The 19,500-nt window shown below is 34.5% G+C and overlaps 2 protein-coding genes and 1 non-coding gene across 3 annotated transcripts; all 3 read left to right on the forward strand.

Annotated features, from left to right (window-relative positions):
• Nucleotides 1-1,579: 1,579 nt before the first annotated feature.
• LOC132051335 (small nucleolar RNA snoR137) lies at nt 1,580-1,714 on the forward strand. The gene has a single exon (XR_009413702.1). It is a non-coding gene; the product is annotated as a small nucleolar RNA snoR137 (small nucleolar RNA).
• Nucleotides 1,715-6,838: 5,124 nt separating this feature from the next.
• LOC132049074 (glyoxysomal fatty acid beta-oxidation multifunctional protein MFP-a-like) lies at nt 6,839-15,830 on the forward strand. Its single transcript, XM_059439732.1, has 18 exons — nt 6,839-6,941; nt 8,024-8,095; nt 8,186-8,251; nt 8,340-8,393; nt 8,490-8,557; nt 8,959-9,040; nt 10,422-10,477; nt 10,961-11,263; nt 11,340-11,426; nt 11,996-12,170; nt 12,260-12,381; nt 13,076-13,239; nt 13,315-13,569; nt 13,948-14,069; nt 14,159-14,280; nt 14,838-14,986; nt 15,059-15,197; nt 15,375-15,830. The coding sequence occupies exons 1-18, from the start codon at nt 6,839-6,841 to the stop codon at nt 15,408-15,410; spliced, it is 2,175 nt and encodes a 724-aa protein (XP_059295715.1). The 3' UTR covers nt 15,411-15,830.
• Nucleotides 15,831-16,952: 1,122 nt separating this feature from the next.
• On the forward strand, nt 16,953-17,656 carry LOC132051256 (uncharacterized protein At5g01610-like). Its single transcript, XM_059442496.1, has one exon. It carries the CDS (start codon nt 16,985-16,987, stop codon nt 17,426-17,428), a length of 444 nt encoding a protein of 147 aa, XP_059298479.1. The 5' UTR covers nt 16,953-16,984; the 3' UTR covers nt 17,429-17,656.
• The last annotated feature ends 1,844 nt before the right edge of the window (nt 17,657-19,500 follow it).

Genomic DNA, 19,500 nt, shown 5'->3' on the forward strand with positions numbered 1-19,500 from the left:
ATGGTGACCTTACGGAGGAGGTTTATATGAAATTTCCACCAGGATTCTGCGTTCCTAATCCGAGGCAAATATGTCGACTCCCAAAATCTTTGTATGGTTTGAAGCAAGCTCCAAGGTGTTGGTTTGCGAAATTGTCAAGTGGTTTGATGAAATATGGGTTCAAACAGTCGTACTCAGATTATTCTTTATTCACTATGCACCGGGGAGGTATGCAGCTTAACGTCTAAGTGTATGTGGATGACGTAATTATCTCCGGAAACGACCATAGTTCCATTGAACGATTCAAAGACTATCTTCGCACATGTTTTCATATGAAGGATTTGGGCCCTCTAAAGTATTTTCTGGGAGTTGAAGTTGCGTGCGGACCAATTGGGTTATTTCTCTATTAACAAAAATATGCCTTGGATATAATCTATGAGTCCAGTTTACTGGGAGCTAAGCTAATCAATATTTCTATGAAGCCGAAACACGGTTTGGCGTTGGCCAAATGAGCCCCTTTGGGAGATCCAGAGCCATACCGATGTCTGGAACTCATATACCTCAGTTTTACGAGACCTGAGTTGTCGTACTGTGTGCATGTTATGTCCAATTCATGCAGCAACTAAAGGAAGCACACTGGAACGCGGCTCTCCGTGTGGTGCATTACTTGAAGAAGAACCCAGGACAAGGTGTTGTGATGAGAAAAGATTGTGATCTCCAGTTGTACGGATTGTGTCATTTGGACTGGGCCGGATGTCCATTGACTCAAGAATCACTTATCGGTTGGTTTGTCTCCCTTAGGAATTCAGCCATATCACGTAAAACCAAAAAGCAACACATTGTCTCTCGTTCGTTAGCGGAGGTGGAATAGAGGTCAATGGCAGTATCTGAATTGAAATGGCTAAAGGGAATCTTGCATAGTTTGGGCGTTGACCATAAATCTCCGATGAAAATGTTTTGTGATAGTCAAGCGACATTATATATTGCATGCAATCCGGTGTTTCATGAACGGACTAAGCACATTGAAGTTGACTGTCACTATTTCCGAGATGCACTCCAATCCAGTCTAATACTTCTCAGTCACGTGTCCACCAGCGAGCAATTGGCCTTGGGCAAATCGCAACATCAATATTTTCTTGGCAAATTGGGCATTTGAGACTATCATGCTCCAACTTGAGGGGGGTAGGGGGTGGGGTATTGAGAGTATATAGTAATAGTTTATTTATGGTACAATTGTAATTATGGTAATATAGGAATTATAGTTCGGGCAAAGGGTCAAATTTACCCTCCAAATATGGTTTATACTTTAAATTTGCCCTCCGTCAAAGTTTGGGATCAAATTTGCCCTCCCCGTTGGGATAATTGATAAATTTGCCTTTATATGGATGGAAGTGTGACTTGGACTCCACAACACAAAAAAATTAGTCACGTCAGATCCACGTAGGCTTTCAACACCAATTATTTTAACCCGTAACCCATTTCCCCATCGCATAAAATAATACAACCCTAGTTCATTTTATTTTAGAAAGAAATCAATTTTGAACTTCCTGCCAAGATGTGATCTCATTCTTTTGTTCTTTTTTTGGTTTATGAATATGTGCTTGCTTCATATGGTGAACTCTCTCTTAAACATGAAGTGAGGGATGTTCAAGTTTCCGAAGCATAAATTAATAGTCAGTATTAAACAGCATGGTGTATTTCAATTACATCTTGCTACCTGTCTCCTGCTACATTCTTTATTGTCAATCCCAAGTTTTAGGATGCTCTATTAGTATATCTTTTGAAGTAGTTATGGTTTAGGTCCTTTCTGCTTCCTAATATTGTTGAATGCAATTCAGTTGTTTCCATATTTACTTTTAAATAAATGTTAGTAAGTGCAGTTTATACTTATAGCTTTTAAGTCGAAATAGGTAGAGAGGTGAGCTAATTATATGGCCCTCTGGATTTCTTGGTCATAAAAAAGTTATAGTAATTAGCACTGCATGGTCAACATTTGACATGGGATGTTATTAGTAATTTGTGCTAGGCTCACTCAATTGGGTTCTTTTCTTGCTGTTTATTGAATTTGCTAATTTGATCAAGGGACCGGATGTCTGATGTAATTTTACTATTCAAGCTTTGTGTAGATGTTTTTTCATTTTATATAAAAGGATTTAATATGCCTAGATATGTTTTTACTATTTATAAAAGATGAAACTTTTTTTGTAGCCCATCTTTCAAATGATCAAATAATTTTTAAATCTTTTACACTTGCGATCCTTAACAAAATGGTAACAAAAATAAGCTAGAGTTGTATTATTTTATGCGACGAGGCAAACAGGTTACGAGTTAAAATAATTGGGGTTGGGAGCCTACGTGGCCAATTTTTTTGTGTTGTGGAGTTCAAGTCACACTTCCATTCATATAAGGGCAAACTTATCAAGTATCCGAACGGTGAGGGCAAATTTGATCTCAAACTTTGGTAAAGGGCAAATTTAAACTATAAATCATAATTGGAGGGTAAATTTGACCCTTTGCTCATTATAGTTCTATTAGAATAGGGTTACCTTATTATATTAGGAGAATGAAGTCCTTACTTCTATATAAGGAGGTCATTGTGATAAGTACAAAGCAGAAAGAATTCTCTCAATTTTCTTGTCTCTATAAATTCTCGTCCATGTCTCAATTTTAACAGGATTTGAAATGAGTATTAATACTATGGTTAAAACATGAAAAAGAAAATTATTTTCTCTTGATATGCTGCAAATGATAAAATAAAAGTAAAAATATATTTTTAAAATAATGTACAAGTAAAAGTGAACGGAGAGAATAACAATTAAGCTATATCCTAGTTCCTAAATCGATAATTATTATTGGATGCACATACGAAAAGGAAAGGGGATATGGAAAGTTATTTAAACTAACAATTAAGTTATATCCTAAATCAATATTTATTACTTCCTCTCTAGCGCATTTTGACATTTTAGTCTGTTCCAAAAAATAATGTGACATTTTTATAATTAGAATAACTTTAAAAGTTTCTTATTACTTTTAATGAAATGATTTATATCCAAACTTATTTTTTATGTGTTATCCTTAATAGAGTAAACATTTAATGGACCACCAAAGGATGTGATGCAGTGAATGGGGTTGCTCCTCCCTTAATCAGAGGTCTCGGGTTTGAGCCGTAGATATGAAAAAAATCCTTGGTAGGGAGATGCGGGTACCAGATTCCGGGTGGAAAAAAAAAGAGTAAATATTTAATGGAGAGAGATTATAATTTAGACATAAATAAGAATAAAGTATTCAAATATCCTCCCAATTAATATTTCTCAAAGAACTTGTAAAACAAAAAAGCGATAGATAACTGAGACAGAGGGAGCATAAGGTTTGTTTGTTTTGGACTACAAATTTCAAAAAAAATTATTTCTTTGTTAATTTTGTGTCTAGACAAAAAGTATAGCATAAATTGAGATGAAGAAGGATTTTTTTTTAGCTTTTGAAATACAGTTTTGCTACTAGCCAAAATACGCATTTTTTCCTAAAGGCTTAATCAAATACTTCATTCCCCGTTTTATAAAAAACACTTTTGTCATCCCAAAATTTTTAACAAATAGACTATAACGACATATTCCTTCATATTCTTTTATTTATCAGTTTAATAATAAAAAGTTAGTCCAAAATATTTACTGCCAAAAAAAAGTGAAACTACATGCTTTTATTTCAGATTTCGATCGGGGAAAATAAAATTCTGAGTCCATTTAATTAAAAGGGATATAACGAAACACTTTATTTTTATTGAAGTTGATAAATAGGACTATTAAAATGGAGATGATTTTTTTTTTTTTTTTTCGTTAAATAGAGGAAGACTAATTGCTTGTTGGCTGGAGATTGTATGAGCAATATCGTCAGCATATAGTTGCTTTTCAACAATATCCTAACTCTTTTTTTCAACTCTAAGCTTATTTAAAAAAGAAATCAAGTATTCTAGTCAAACATTCCCTTACAACTAATGATTACTAAATAATTTTTTAATTAAGTGTGTCATGATCCTAAATAACTGATAAAAAGGACATGAAAGAATACCCTTTACGAATTTCGTGCATAGACTTTAAATTCAGATAGAAAGACTTTGATTGTGTAAATCTTATTCATTATCAGGTCAATCACACTAAGGAAATTAATAATTTAAATTAAATATAATATTTTCTTAAAAAAATTTAGATTATACTGACAATTATCTCATATTATCCATGGAAATAAAAGTTGTTGGGGTTGCCCATAATATATAATATTCATAAAAACAAGAAAACATTATCATTTGCCTCGAGATGAGTTATTGGCAATTTGCACCCCTATATACATTTTCTTTTATTTACACTCTATCCTTTTATTTTTTACAATTTGCTCCCTAATGTATTCACTGCAAAATCATAGAACAACTCATTACTAAAGGGCTAAAACAGGAATAATATATTTTTAGTGACATCGATGTGATAAGCTTGATTCCAAAGCTTCTATGGATAGATTAAGATGTTATTTTGGTAAACTAAATGAATCAGAAATTCAATTTGGAATGTGCAACCAGAACGACTATAATAAGAACTTTGATACTGTGTTTTAATACCATAAGCTTCAGGAAGAGCTATCCTTTGAAACAACAAACTCAAAGTCTTGAAATATAAAAGGGAAAAATTTATGTTTGGAAGGCTAATTACACTAAGCTGCCCTCATTGTTGACGACATCAACTTAATTTTTGTTATATCAGCAACACGTATACTTTAAATTTGAACTCGGATCTTGAAAATAGAATTTCAAGACTAAACGATTTGCATATGTACAGGTAGATTAGTTACACTATTCAGATTTTCTAGACAAAACATGTTGTTGTCTTCTTAAGCACTGTTAGTTCACTGTTTTTAAAGGAAAACGAGATCAAAACAGAAAAACAAGAATAGAAAAGTAGTTGATGAGAAATTTATTTTGATTAGGAAAAAAGATATGTAGTGCTCAACACTACAACTACAGTGACCATAATCTACCGTATTATTTACCATTGCAAATTACTCCGTCTGTCCCAATTTATGTGGTATCATTTCCTTGTTAGTCTGTCCCAAAAAGAATGTCACCTTTTTTTATTTAGAAACAATTTAACTTTATGAGATGATTTACAGCCACAAATTTATATAAGGCTTATTTTGGACCACACATTTCACTTTTTTAAACTCCGTGCCAAGTCAAATGGTGCCGATGTAACTCTACTTTTCACAAAAAGGTATATGAAAACTCACCAGACGCCAAGAATAGAAACGCATAGATGAATAGATTACTCTATTTGAACAAGATTAAAGCATAGAACCATTCAAGAATATATCAAATTTATAATAAGACACCTACATCTACGCTGTTGAGGAAAAGTATACCGACATTCAAAACACTCATAACTACTGAATAATTTTGATACATTGATATAACTAAAAATATACTATTCCTGTTTTACCCCTATAAGATTAAGTTGTTTTATGATTTTGCAGAAGGATGAATACATTAGGGAGCATGTTGTAAAGAATAAGAGGATAGGGTGCATATCAAAAAAAATATATACATTAGGGGTGCAAAGTGCCAAGTACTCCCTCGAGATACCCAACTTGATTTTTTTTTTTTTCTTTACAATATTATCTATTCTTGGTGACAACAGCATTTGAAGGGTCCATCTGAGCTACTGCTGCTCTATGACATTCATTACGGTAGATAATAGTGAAACATCAGTTATATTTTCTAAATTAAATTTATACTTTATTTGATTAAAGGTATAACTAATTTCATGATAAAATTTATATATCTAATCAAATAAAGTATAAATTTGATCTCCAACTTAATTTTGAATATCCCACATGAAAATAAATTAGTCACGGAATTATAATTCTAAAACTATAATTCCAGACTAACTTAATTCACGAACCAAACGACCCATCGATTGAGGGGTTAAAAAAGAGGTTTTAAGATACTACTATTTAGCGGCTCGTCCAAACTAATTATAATCGTTAATTAAATTTATATTATATTTAAAAAATTATTTAATCGGAATTATAAAAATAAAAAATATTTAATAGGAATTATGAAAATAAAAAATATTTAATGGGAATTCACAAATGAAAGTACATATTTTGTAGTTTATGTATTTTTAGTTTATTTCAAGAGTTTGTTGTAACTTTTTGAGGTGCGATTTCTGTTATTGTTTTTGTCTATTCTAGTTTTTTATGTTGTGGTTTCTGGAATTTTGAAGGAAATCTCTCGTGCTTTTGGTTAAAAAATATTGTTAAATTTAACAATAAAAATTTAATAAATATTTGATGGAAACAAAAAGTGTTCACTTTTGCCAAAACTTAAAGGACTAAAATTGCTCAATTGATACTTAAGGTACTATTTTGAAATTACTACCTAAAATAAGGAATCATTTTTTTTTTTCATTTTCTCTATATTTGCCGGCCACTAAAAAACGAAGCGGTTAAAATAACCAAAATGCGAAAAAGCTTAAGGCATGTTTGGTACGAGGGATAAGAATAAATAATCCCGAAATTATATTTGAGATAAGCTTATACCATAATTGATTGAGACAAAATAATAGTATAACTAATTCCGAAATTAATTATCTCGAGATACTAATTTCAAAATTAATTATCTCAAAGATTATAATGTTATTTTATCTTTATAAAAAAAGTAGAATAACTAATCCGAGATAATTTGTCATATCATAAGTTATCCAAGATAACTTGTTTCCAACCGAACGACACCTTATAGTATAACTAAACAACAACCAGAAAGAAAAAAAAATGTAAGACTGTCACTACAACTACAGCAACCCAAATGTCACATTCCATGGAGAAGCAAACGGATCAGAAAATTGAGTTGGATGTCCGAGAAAATGGCGTAGCGGTTATTACTATCAATCGTCCACCTCTCAATCTTCTTTCCGTTGATGGTACTTTTTTTTTTTTTTGTCTTATAATAATGGTTGAAAACATACATGAATTATAACTTTTTCGCAAGTTTCACACCTCAACTATTAACTGTTCTTTTTTTTTCACCTGAACTATCACTTTACTCCCTCCCCTCCAATTCATACGATACCCTTTACTTCTTTTTATATTTAGTTATGATTTAACTTTAAATTTACCTTTTCACCCTTAATGAAATAGTTTTTAGCTGGATTGTTTTAGGCCACAAGTGAACTTTCTTTATTTGTTAATCAAACGCTTTCATATAAAATGGGACAGAGGAAGTATGTATTAAAACACACCTAATTGAAAGTCAGGTAGAAAAAGGGTGAGCCAGTCAGCTTTGAGGTGTATTTTAATACATAAATGGTGATGGTTCAGGTAGAAAAAGGGAATAATTAGGGAATAACTGATATTGAGGTCAGTGACGGAGCCAAAATTTGCACTAAAATAGTTCAAAAATATAAAGAGTAAACAAACGAAATAGCCAAGGCGTTCAACATCTACTATATATATGTAAAAAATAATTTTAACCTGATATATACAGGCTAATTTTTCTCCGAAGGAGGTTCGGGTGAACCCCCTAGCCACCCCTGGTTGAGGTGTAAAACTTGCGGAAAAGTGATAGTTCAGGTGTGTTTTTGACCCTGAACTGTTTATTTTTCTCTGCTTACCTTCCGATTATTCATTAGTTGTGTTTGCTGAGGTAGCATGTACACAATTGAATAGTCGAAGGCGTGTGCAAGCTAGTCCGGACACCACCATTATCGAAAAAAAATAAAATGTTATTCATTCATTGAATTGTCATACTAATAAAATAAGTCCAACTTGTTTGTGTTTGTATCAATCATTATTAGAGCATCATGAATGGGGATGGTTTATTTAGTTGATTGTCCCTTTTATATCAAGTTGTTCAAATTGTTATCACCCAAGCTTTTTATGGAAACAATTGTCCAAATAGTTAGAGATCAAGTGCTGCTCCTTTCTTTAGCATCAACAGATTTACTTGTGACAAGTGATGTTTCCTTTCCAAGATTATTCATTTGCTGTATTTTGTTATTCTTAGTGCTATTGAGCTTGAAAGAGAATATTGAGGAAGTTATGCGTAAAGACAATGTGAAAGCAATTGTCATAACTGGTATGTTTCCGGTATGTTTAAGTCTTTTCTCATTTTTCTGAGACGAACTTGTTCTAATTGGTTGAAAGTAACATACTTGTGATGTATCAGGTTCAAGAGGAAACTTCTCAGCAGGATTTGATGTAACAGCTTTTGGTGGAAGTCAACCAAAAAGGAGTAAGAAAAATCATCATCTGATCAGTTGTTTCTCTCCAGATTGATCGGTTATGAGTTCTGTGTGATTTAAAGCCCTATTTTTCTGCAGCACAGAGAGAACTGGGGTTTATGTCAATCGAATTTATCACCGACACATTGGAAGGTATTCCCTGGAGTATAATGTCTTATGATAAGCTTTATTCTATTTAATCCGTGGACTTATGGTAACCATAGTAATCTTATTTCTTTTGCATCTCAGCTGCAAGGAAGCCCATTGTTGCTGCTGTTGAAGGTCTTGCTTTGGGAGGCGGATTCGAAATTGCACTAGTGAGTGTGTAACAGTTTATTTTAGGCTAATATATGCTTCCATTGGTGTTCTTGTAGTCTGTTCTGTGCTGCGCTGGTTTTTCTGCAGAAACAACATAATTTGTTTGTCACTGATGTATCTAGAAGGGCTCAGATAGTTTTGCCTTAAAGTTGGGAGAGCATGCAGTTGTCATTTTTCTATTTAAAGGAATACAAATAGTTTAGAATTGAGGTAATTCTAAATATTTTAGACTTTTAATTTTGTTAAAAATGAGCATGTGACTGACTAAACGGCTTATTTAGTGGGAACAAGATGAAGAAATATTGATAGAAGTAAAAACAACATTTGATGTGTAAGGAATTCTTTCCAATTCTTCTAACGACGATTAAATCTTGATTAAATGTTTTAATGCATTTGCTAGGCCTGTCATGCTCGCATATCAACCTCTAACTCAAAATTGGGTCTTCCCGAACTTCAGTATGGGATTCTTCCTGGGTTTGGAGGTACCATAAGGAGAAAATTTCTGGATTTCTTGATTCTATTTTGTATTATTTACTTTTTCGATTATGACTAGGTGTCATTCAAAGTTATTGTGCAAATCTTATGGATGAGAATGAGAGCCATTAAGATGCCACCAAAATCTCCAATTTTGTATCTTATTATAATTGAGATATCCTGTTCAGTTGTTCTGCTGTTTGAGATTGCATATTACTGTGATGTCATACCCCATAATTTGGAAATTAGTTTACATTATTTAGGTTATGTCATCTTTTTGAGCATTTAGTTACAAAATGTTAATTTCATAACTTAAGATGAATAAGCAACTGTAAAACTTTTGGTTTGACATGTATATGACAGTCATTAATGTTTAAAGTCTTCTCATGTCGAATGAAGCTGAGAAGGATGAGACTTCTCTGAGTGGAGATACCCGGGTATTTGTTGGCTACACATGATGCTGCCTGTATGAGAGATCATATCCTTATCAAAATAATGATTGTTGCTCTACATTTTTCGCAAATTTCACAAAATTTTTGTACATTTTACTGCAAAAAAGATGTAAGATGTCAATATGTTATCTAATACACTTGGAATTTAAACAGTAAGCATGACGTAAGCTGCATAATCCTTAAAAAGTTAGCTTAAACCTCAGCTTTTTTGGTCACCAACAAAAGATAATTGGGCACCCTTAAACAATGTCTAGTTGCTTAGAGACATCATGGACCAGGTTAAAATATTGGTATGCTCTAATCATGTGAAACAAATTGTGCGCTTTATTTTCTGGACACTGCCTTATTTTGCGTTCTCCTCTGTCACAGAAAATTTTTATGTGAATACAACTGTTTTTCCTGTTATTTTCTAAAAAAAGAATCCTTCACGTGAAATATGCTGTGTAGAGTATAGATTACATTGGAACTTGTGCTGCTAAGGTAGAATGGTGATACTTTTGTTGACAGTTATATTTGATGACTATTCTCGGGTACGGATCTAGAGGTCGGATTCGGCATAATCTAAATTTTAAGATTCGGGGGTACAGGATACGGGTGCGGGGACTAAAATAATTCAAAATTATAAGAAAAATAACTAAATCTTGCCTAGAAATAAAAAACAAAAATAATTTTTATAGTTATGTTTCATTTATAATTAACTTGAAACTCTTTTAGATACAATAAGTGAGCTCTCCGTTTCTTCCAATTTGGCCTCAAATTTTTCTCAAATTGGTCCATGGATTTGGTCAAAGTATCCAATGTCGTTTGACCAGATCCGACACGAATCCGGTGTCGGTGTTGGTGTCGTGTCGTGTCGGACACGGGTGCGGCAGCAAAAGTGAAGGGTCCGAGCAACATAGTTGATGACTATTCTCTAAAGTTTTGATTTTTTTCTCAGGAACACAACGACTTCCTCGGCTGGTTGGCCTTCCAAAGGCTCTTGAAATGATTCTGGTACAATACCAATTTTTCTGTTTTGATCACCTTATTTTGATTCCTCTTTATGTTTGGTCTTAGGGGCGACTTACTCACGCTTAACATATCTAGTAACACAACATATGGTTGACTTGCCTTGGCATCTTCACATTCCTTTCCTTGTTACAGAGTCTCTGTCAAGGGCTGACATATTGCCCGAAATTGGGGTAAATTGCAGAATAACAAGTTTTCTTGACTTCTTTCATTCCTATCATTTCCTTGTCAATTTGGAAAGTGGCCAAGAAAAGCCAGAGGATAGATAGGCTTTAACATGTCCATTCTTAAAATAGCAGCGTGACTATAGCAAAGTGAGGTACCAGACAATCGACACTTTTCATAAGCAAGCAGATCTCGTCTAACCAACATTAGCCATCACTTCCTCAGATGAATGCTATTATTTATCTCTTTGGAGCTTTTGTCTCCTGATGTTCTAAGTAGGTTCCCTTTATAAATGGTTGCCAGATGTCAAAGCGAGTAAGTGGAGAAGAAGCTTGCAATATGCGCCTTGTGGATGCCATATCTCCACCAGATCAGTTGCTTGGATCATCTTGTCAATGGGCTTTGGATATATTAGAATGTAGAAGACCATGGTCTATCAGTCTTTTCAGAACTGACAGATTAGCACCTCTGGCAGAAGCTAGGACATTGCTAAATTCTGCCAGAGCTCAGATCCAGAAACAAAATCCAAATCTTATCCACCCCTTGGTTTGTATTGATGTCATTGAACATGGCATTCTTTGTGGTCCTCGTAATGGACTATGGAAGGTGACGTGCTCTTCGTGTTCTTCCTTTGCAATGACTGGCTAAATGGAATCAGCAATGACTTGTCTTATCTTGGCAGGAAGCAGAAGCTTTACATGAACTTCGACAATCTGATAGTTGCAGGAGCTTAGTGCATGTATTCTTTGCGAAACAAAGCACTTCAAAGGTTCAAAAAGATCTATTATGTTCTTGAGTGTTTATCTAGTAAAAGTATATGGGATTGTTTAAAATTGGAAAGTGAAACTTCTTCTCTAACCACTTCAAATGTTCAAAAAGATCTAATGTGTTCTTGACTGTTTGTATAGTAAATGTATCTGGGATTATTTAAAATTGGAAAGTGAAACTTCTTTTCTCTCTTATTTCGAAAAAGAAAATTAAATTCCCTTACATTGATGCCATGATGATTAAGTAAAATTGCTTATGAGAACACTGCTATCTCAACAGAAATCTTATTTTTGGTTCAACCGGACATAGTCTGCATCATGCAAAGAGAGAAAAGTCGTTGTAGAGGATTTTACAACATTGAGATTCTTATAGCGCCTTTAAATCAGAATTTATGTGTTCTTTCAATTTTCAAGCTTTGGAGATTCTTGAGGTCAATAGCAATTAATGCTTCTCTATTCTTGTGATTCTATTCCTGACCTTTGTATCATATGATTTAACATGGCTTCTGTGGCTGCACTTCTCTCATTCTATATTTTCTTTATTGATCGTTCTACATATATACTGTTTCAGATTCCTGGGATTACTGATATGGGATTGCGACCGAGGAAGATTAACAAGGTTGCCATACTTGGTGGGAGCTTGATGAGTTCTGGAATAGCAATAGTGCTGTTACTTGCAAACCATTATGTAATCATGAAATATATAGATCAGAATTCTCTGCAGAATGGCATTGACAGAGTTAAAGGTGAGAAGTAATTGAGAAGTCCCCTTAATAACTCTTAGATTAGTTCAGTGAGGGTTTCACCATTTGAAAAATGTTTGTTATCTTTCCAGCCAATTTGGAAGGGCATTTTAAGGAAGGAAGGATGACTCAAGAGCATTATAGAAAAGCGTGCACTCTTTTAAAGGGTGTTTTGAGCTATGATAGCTTCAAAGACGTGGATCTAGTCATAGAGGTTGGCTGTTGTAGGATTTTTGAGAAGAATTACACTGAATCGCTTGGTCAATTCAAATAAATTCTACACTAGCCTTTCCTTCCTACGTTGAAGCTACAGTTTTTTGTTAGTGTGCTGCTGCTTAACAAGCAAATACATTATTTTTGTCCAGATTTCGGGTTTTTGGAGATAGTAATAATCAAAAAAAATTATCCATATCTATCGAAATTTTGGCCCTAGTGAAATCTTTGATCTATTGCATTGGAGTGATGCTGGGAAATTTGGGCCAATCTATTCGGGCCTAGTGAAATCTTCACTAGGACTTGGCGATGTGGAAAATCTTAGTTCATTGCAAAGGGAACTACTTGACAAAAATTCATCGTGTCATCTTATCTTTGGAAGTAAAAATCAGCTAGCAAGTTGTGCTTAGTTCACCCTGATGTCGCATTGAGAAGCAGCCTTTTCTCCAGTCTGTCGGGTGTTAACTTTGAGCTTAATCTTTGTCTGGCAGTCATGTTAATGTTCTATATGCCTGATTTCCAAGTACTTCATGAGTCACGAAAGGCTGAAATGAATGAGATGTCTAGATACATAGGACTGAACGGAAAAAGAAACCATGCATGTTTGTTGCAGATTACTTGTAAAACGACAATGATAATCATCTGATCGACTAAGATGCAGACTTCTCATATTTGTTCTTCTTCTTGATTAATAGGATGTGCCTGACGTCGTCTCCTTGAAGCAGCAAACTTTTGCTGATCTGGATGATTTTTGCCCCTCTCACTGCATTTTTGCTTCAAATACTTGTACAGTCAACTTAGATTTGATTGGAGAAAGGATGAAATCATGTAGGGAGATTGTTGGGATCCACGTTTTTAGGTAAAGGTGAATCAATCAATCCTAGTATATCTGCTGTGACAGATGAGTTAAGTCTTTTTTGTAACTTGACTGCAGCCCACCCTCTGTCACTGATCTCCTGGAAATTGTCCGCACAGAGAGGACATCCCCTCAAGTCATTGTCGATCTGTTAAACTTTGGAAGGAGGATTCAAAGGACTCCTATTCTAGTTCGGAATTGTACAGGTTTTGCAGTCAGACGTATATGCTTCCCCTACTTGCAGGCAGCGATGCTTCTCGTTGAACATGGTGCTGATGTGTATCAGATTGATGAGGCTCTTGCTAGCTTTGGGATGAAACTGGGTCCATTTAGGTGCATATTCCACTCAACATCCTATGAATGTCAAAAGATTTGATCGAACTGTGCTTGTCAGTAGAACCCTCAGTTTCTCCGTACAGCTAAACTTATAGTGAAAGAAAATATGAGTTCATACGGGTTTAGCAGACAGCTACCAAAATGTTTCAGGATTAAAGGGTGTATAGATTCAAAAGCTGATCATACAGAAGAAGAAGCTTATTTCTTTAAATCCTAAATAATGGTCATATGACACAAATTTCTAATGTGGATAATCCACTGTTGATGAATGTGATCTTCAGCATATTTTCTCTTATAATGTTCCACTTGGAGTGCAAGACATCTTCTGTTGTTACTTCCATTTCTCTTGGGTGATGTTGGAAATGTCAACTGCAGAATGGTTGATCAAGATGGGTTTCAGTCTGCAACTGTGCCTGATGCGAAATTCCTTGAGACTTTTCCAGATAGATCTTGCAAATCAAATTTGATTCCAATCATGAGGAAAAATAACCGTGAAAGTAATGTACACTTCCTTCTTGTCATCAGGACTTAGATTGCATTTGTCATCAGCTTTTCTTGAATTTCTCACCAATGGAATTTGTACCAGGTGAATCCAATTGCCAAGGCTTCTACACATACAATGACAAGGGAGAGGCAAGCCCAGATCCCAAAATATCAAAATATATAGAAATGGCGAGAAGTATGTCTGGTATCACCATTAAATCAAAGGTCTTCATCTCTCTCTCCCTGCTACTCATTTAACTATGTCTTTTTGGTCCTTCTATCGAGAGTTCTCTAGTTACCTTCCTACTGAACTTATTTTGAAGAAAGCAGGTACCTTATTGCTGTGTACTATTGTTGGTTTACTGCAATTTAATCCAGTTTGTGTGTTTTGTCATTGTCGAGGACTGTTCCCTATTACCCCTGTTTCTTTGTTATTTTCTTTCTCTTTGTTTCTCTCTGTTCCCTTTTGAGCATCATTCTTGGCTGCATTTTTATATTCTTCCGTAGGTGGAGATGCTTATAGAGTTTTCTTCCTGCATTGGCATCTTGCGAGCAGTTCAACCTGTGTTTATTTGTTGACTGTTGTCTATTTGTTCTTTCATGATTGTAGATTTGATAAATGGTCCAAATTGTTTGAATGCCAACATTGTAGTTAGAGTGCATAGAATGCATTCTCCATATATCATATGAACTAAATATAATTTTAAAAAGGTCTTTGAATGCTTCCTTTCTATATATCAATTTATGACTGTCTGCACGTTTGAACAATCATCTTGGAACAGTTGGCAACTTTGTCTGATGGAGAAATTGTTGAGATGATTCTTTTCCCTGTCCTGAATGAAGCATGTCGGATGATATCAGAGGCAATTATAGTGAAATCCTCTGATCTTGATGTTGCTTCAGTTATGGGTATGGGGTTCCCCACATACAGGTATTCTTGCTTTGAACTCATCTCTTCCATCGTGACGATTCATACACTAATTGTAATGTTGATGAAAATCAGGGGAGGCATAATTTTCTGGTCTCACTCAGTTGGCTCCAAATATATTTGCTCGAAACTGGAAGATTGGTCGAAGGAGTATGGAGAATTTTTCAAGCCTTGTGCATACTTAGTCGAACGAGCTTCCAAGAAATGTTCTTTGGTGAGAAATGTTAATTTTATTGCACCCCTGAAATAAAACTATGAAAAACTCTGTTCATTTCGCAGAATACTTAGTATCGGCTCTGTTGTTGTTATGTTAAGAATTCAGATATCAGTGCTGTAACACATAAATGAAGATTGTTCTTTTCCTAATCAAGGAGTTTCGTTGTGTCTACAGGGTACGCCAATTAAGCAGGCCAAGTCACCTTTGTAAGATTGTGATGATGACAACACCACATCATTCTAATACGTGGTTCATATGTCAGATATTTTTTGTGCATTGTCAGTGTAAAGTTTCGTGCTAGTTGGGATATACCCTCACAATTCCAATTGCTTGATCTGTATGTATCATTCACTTAACGGGGCCATAGTGACCGAGAGTGCAGTTATGTTTGCGTAAAGTCTCATGGATATAGCTTGCACTGGTTGGATGTAGATGAAAAGGAAGATGGTGCTGATCGCTGCATTAAGTATTCATGTAATTCAGGTGAAGTTTGTGTTTTTAAAATGTCAATCTACAATGTTATTTTTTAGGTTCATCATGTCTAAGTCGAGCAGTATCTACTTTTGATGTTTACATCCGTCTTTGTGTGCAGTGGCGGAGCCACTCTTTGTCCAAGGGGTGTCAATTACAATGTGTAGATATATAATATACCATATGTTGAATCCCCTTGGCTTCTCGGTATGCTTGCTTCTTTAGATTTGACACCACTCAGTGAAAATCCTGCTCCGCCCCTATGTGTGTGTGTGCGTGTGTTTTTTTTTTTTTTTTTTTTTTTTTTGTCTTAACAAAAGTGGTGTATGAGAGGACCAGTACAGATTAAATTTAATTGGTAAATTTAATGAACTCCATACTCGCACATTTGATTTTAAGCTCAGTGATCACTTTCTTTATGATCACCTTTTCCTTGAAATTTCTTCTTTAATGGCCGTGAGCCCTTGTTTGAGTGGTAAAGGCAAAAGCACTCCTAGATGTTTATTTTTACTATTTGAAGATTTTATGTAGTGATGTCCAAAATTGTGGGGTTATCTGTACTTTCATCTACATCAATTCTGCCCTTTCCCTGTTCATTGAGTTTGCAAGATGACTCAAAGTTTGGATAGTTGAAATTGTTATTGAGCTAGTTGAATTGAAATTGTAGATATAGGATTCACTACTGGAATAGCAAGTGATTACCTTGGTAACAATAACAAATTGTCCTTTAGAATAGTTGTTGGCACAGCACCTGCTTCATAATTCAAAGAAAAAAATGATTACAGTACTAGAATAAGACAGGAAAAGGGTGCTAGTTTGGTAAAGCAGAATTATTGAATGGAAAACAACAAGAATAATTGAGGATGAGAAAAGTTGGCTTAATGCAAGTTACCTCCATTTTCTGCTGATAGGTTTGGGAGTTTGACTCACGTTTTGTGGTTTGTGGCTGATTCCTTAGGTGATTTCCTTCTATCTGCTTTAAGTCTTGATGGACAAAGTTACCTGACAATTGTGCTGGTGGAACTAGTAGGTACTCGGTAAAATAGGTGGGAATTCCCCGTTATTGAAACAAACTATAATTGAGGAAGCTTATATATCCTGCAAAGTATGTTAAATGTGTTTACTACTCTTGTCCTTTAGTCATGAGTTTGGTACAACAATTGACATTATCCTCTTAATAGAATTGTTAAATAGGAAAAGAGCATCAATCTGCATGTGGCCAACTGGCAAAAGCAATCAAACTAACTAGCCATTATACACATGAACAATCATTTATAAACCATAACATTTTTGTTCAAACTATAGAAATACCCATGTCTTCAGCAACCATTTCCTTGTTTCTCCTCTTCTTTTCTGCTGCTGTTGCAGCAAATGAGAAGCCCTCAGCCTATGAAGAGCTCCGGCACTATGACTTCCCAATTGGCATTCTTCCTAAAGGGGTGATAGGCTATGAGTTGAACCCAAAAACCGGCGAATTCTCGGCGTATCTCAATGGCTCATGTAGTTTCATGTTGAGTTCATATGAGCTATATTACAAGCCTGTGATAAAAGGAGTTATATCCAAAGGCAGGCTCAGGAAATTGAGTGGTGTTAGTGTTAAAGTTGTATTGCTATGGCTTAACATTGTGGAGGTCAGGAGGAGAGGTGACAATCTCCAATTCTCAGTTGGGATTACTTCTGCAAATTTTCCTATTAGGAGGTTTGAGGAATGCCCTCGTTGTGAATGTGGGCAAAAGGTCCTTGCATCTTCCTCGTAGAGTAATGCAGTGGCGTGTGCAAAATTTTATGTAAATAGTGTCGGTCTATTGTTAAAACTCAGCTTGTCACGGGCTTTAGTTCTGGGGTTATTGGGTTCTAGAACTATACTTTCTATTCAAATTTGATGTTTACTTATTCTCTTTTAACCGATGCCACCATATCAAAAATGTGGATGTTGTAATTTTTGCCACCATATTGTATATGTGCCTATTGTTTTCTGAAACAAACATTATTCGCACGTACACATACACACACAAAAAAAATATTGTTGTATATGTGCTTATATTATAGTTTGATACATTCTGAAGTTATGTTGCTGAACTAGGACAAAAGGTGACGTGCATCATGAATTTTCTTCACAACATAAAAATATAAGCAATGTATTTTGTCTTTTCTTTTAGAATCAATAGTTTAATAGATAAGAGTATATATAGTGGACAAGCTAAAAGCTAGTTGTCACTATCTGTCTTATTAAATTTTAAAATAAAATACGTGCATCAACTTGGCTCATACTAATAAATCAATCAATTACGCCTCAGTCCTAATTAGTTACGAGTAATCTTTCCTATCTATTCAGCTATATTTAGGGCCATTTCAAGCATTCAAAGAATTTGTCGTAGTGGGAATTATTTTCATGCTAGTTTGACCTATTACAACTTTTTTCCTTTATCCAGACTTGAGATGAGCCTTGATTAATGCTCAATTACGTGTTTCATTATTGTGTTATATTATAATTCATGCATTAGGACGCTTCTTGTAATCAAACTATTTTTTATATTGGTTATCGTGCTGTCAAATGGTTGTCCTTCATTTAAATTGAGACATGTCTTGATTCGAAGCTCACGTAGGCGCATGACACGACTTAATTAAAGTGTACAACAATAACAATAATTAAGTCTCTAACATTCTAAACAAGTTCATGTCTATTATAATATGCATCTTATTATCTATATCTTTCTATTTAAATTCATCTAAATGCATGAACACAACATCTCAATCTATAGTGTCGGATATTATAATTTAGACTATTGTGGACAAGTTGTGCACGTCACAGTTCACTAGCTATTTTCGATGTAGTACGTTCATTGTTTTTTCCATCCTATGTTCGTTGTATACTAGCATTGATCGAATTTGGTGTTGTCATCAATTCCACTAATTTACACCAACAAGAAAAATCCACGACACTATGACAATGACACATAACGAGTTTTGTGAAGTGTCTCTTGTGATTTAATAACACTTGTTTCCACTATTATATTATAACTAAGCAAAAAAACTTCGAATCTTTTATCAATCTCCTAGAGGACAAAAATGGCGTTTCCCATTTCTAAAGAATAAGTATTTGACGCATTGTCAAAGGTTGTGGTGAGTAATAAGTATTCTCTATTCTTAATTAATGATTTTGATTTCGAGCCCAGAAAATGGTGTGACATTTGGTAGAAAGCGCTTTACTCCACATTAAGAGTTTCCAGCGTGAATCCGAATTAGTCGGACTCCAAAACAAATATTCTAACATGGGGTGAGAATGCTTTTAACGGGTCCGGCCAAATTCAAGGAATTAATAGGTGGTTAAGTAATTGAATATGCACTGTTTCGACTAATTTATGCATAAAAATGATTAGGCAAAGATTAACAGCCAAGAATGACTCAATGCTATTTCTGGCAATTCATTCTGACACTACATTAGTTAATACGGATTAGAAATATATGCACAGACGATGTAAAAGAAATTTTGCACTATCAATGTAGTTTAATCTTTATAGTGGGTTACATACTCTTATTTTTCAGAAACACTAATTTCAGGTGTCTTTTGTATGTTGGTATCTATAATTATCCTTTTAATGTGATAATCTAAAAGTCCTTGTAAACTATTGCTTTTAACATGTCTGGCCAAATTCAAGAAAATGATAGGTGCATGATTAAATTAGGAAAGCTTATGTCCATAATTGAAGTAATTGGAATATGCACTATTTCGACTAATTTATGCATAACAAAATGACTAGGCAAAGATTAATGGCCAAGAATAATTCAATGTTGTGACATGTCCTTGTTAGTACTGTTTCCCATCTGT

The sequence above is a fragment of the Lycium ferocissimum genome, chromosome 3 (assembly GCF_029784015.1).
Source record: "Lycium ferocissimum isolate CSIRO_LF1 chromosome 3, AGI_CSIRO_Lferr_CH_V1, whole genome shotgun sequence".
Lineage (NCBI taxonomy): Eukaryota > Viridiplantae > Streptophyta > Magnoliopsida > Solanales > Solanaceae > Lycium > Lycium ferocissimum.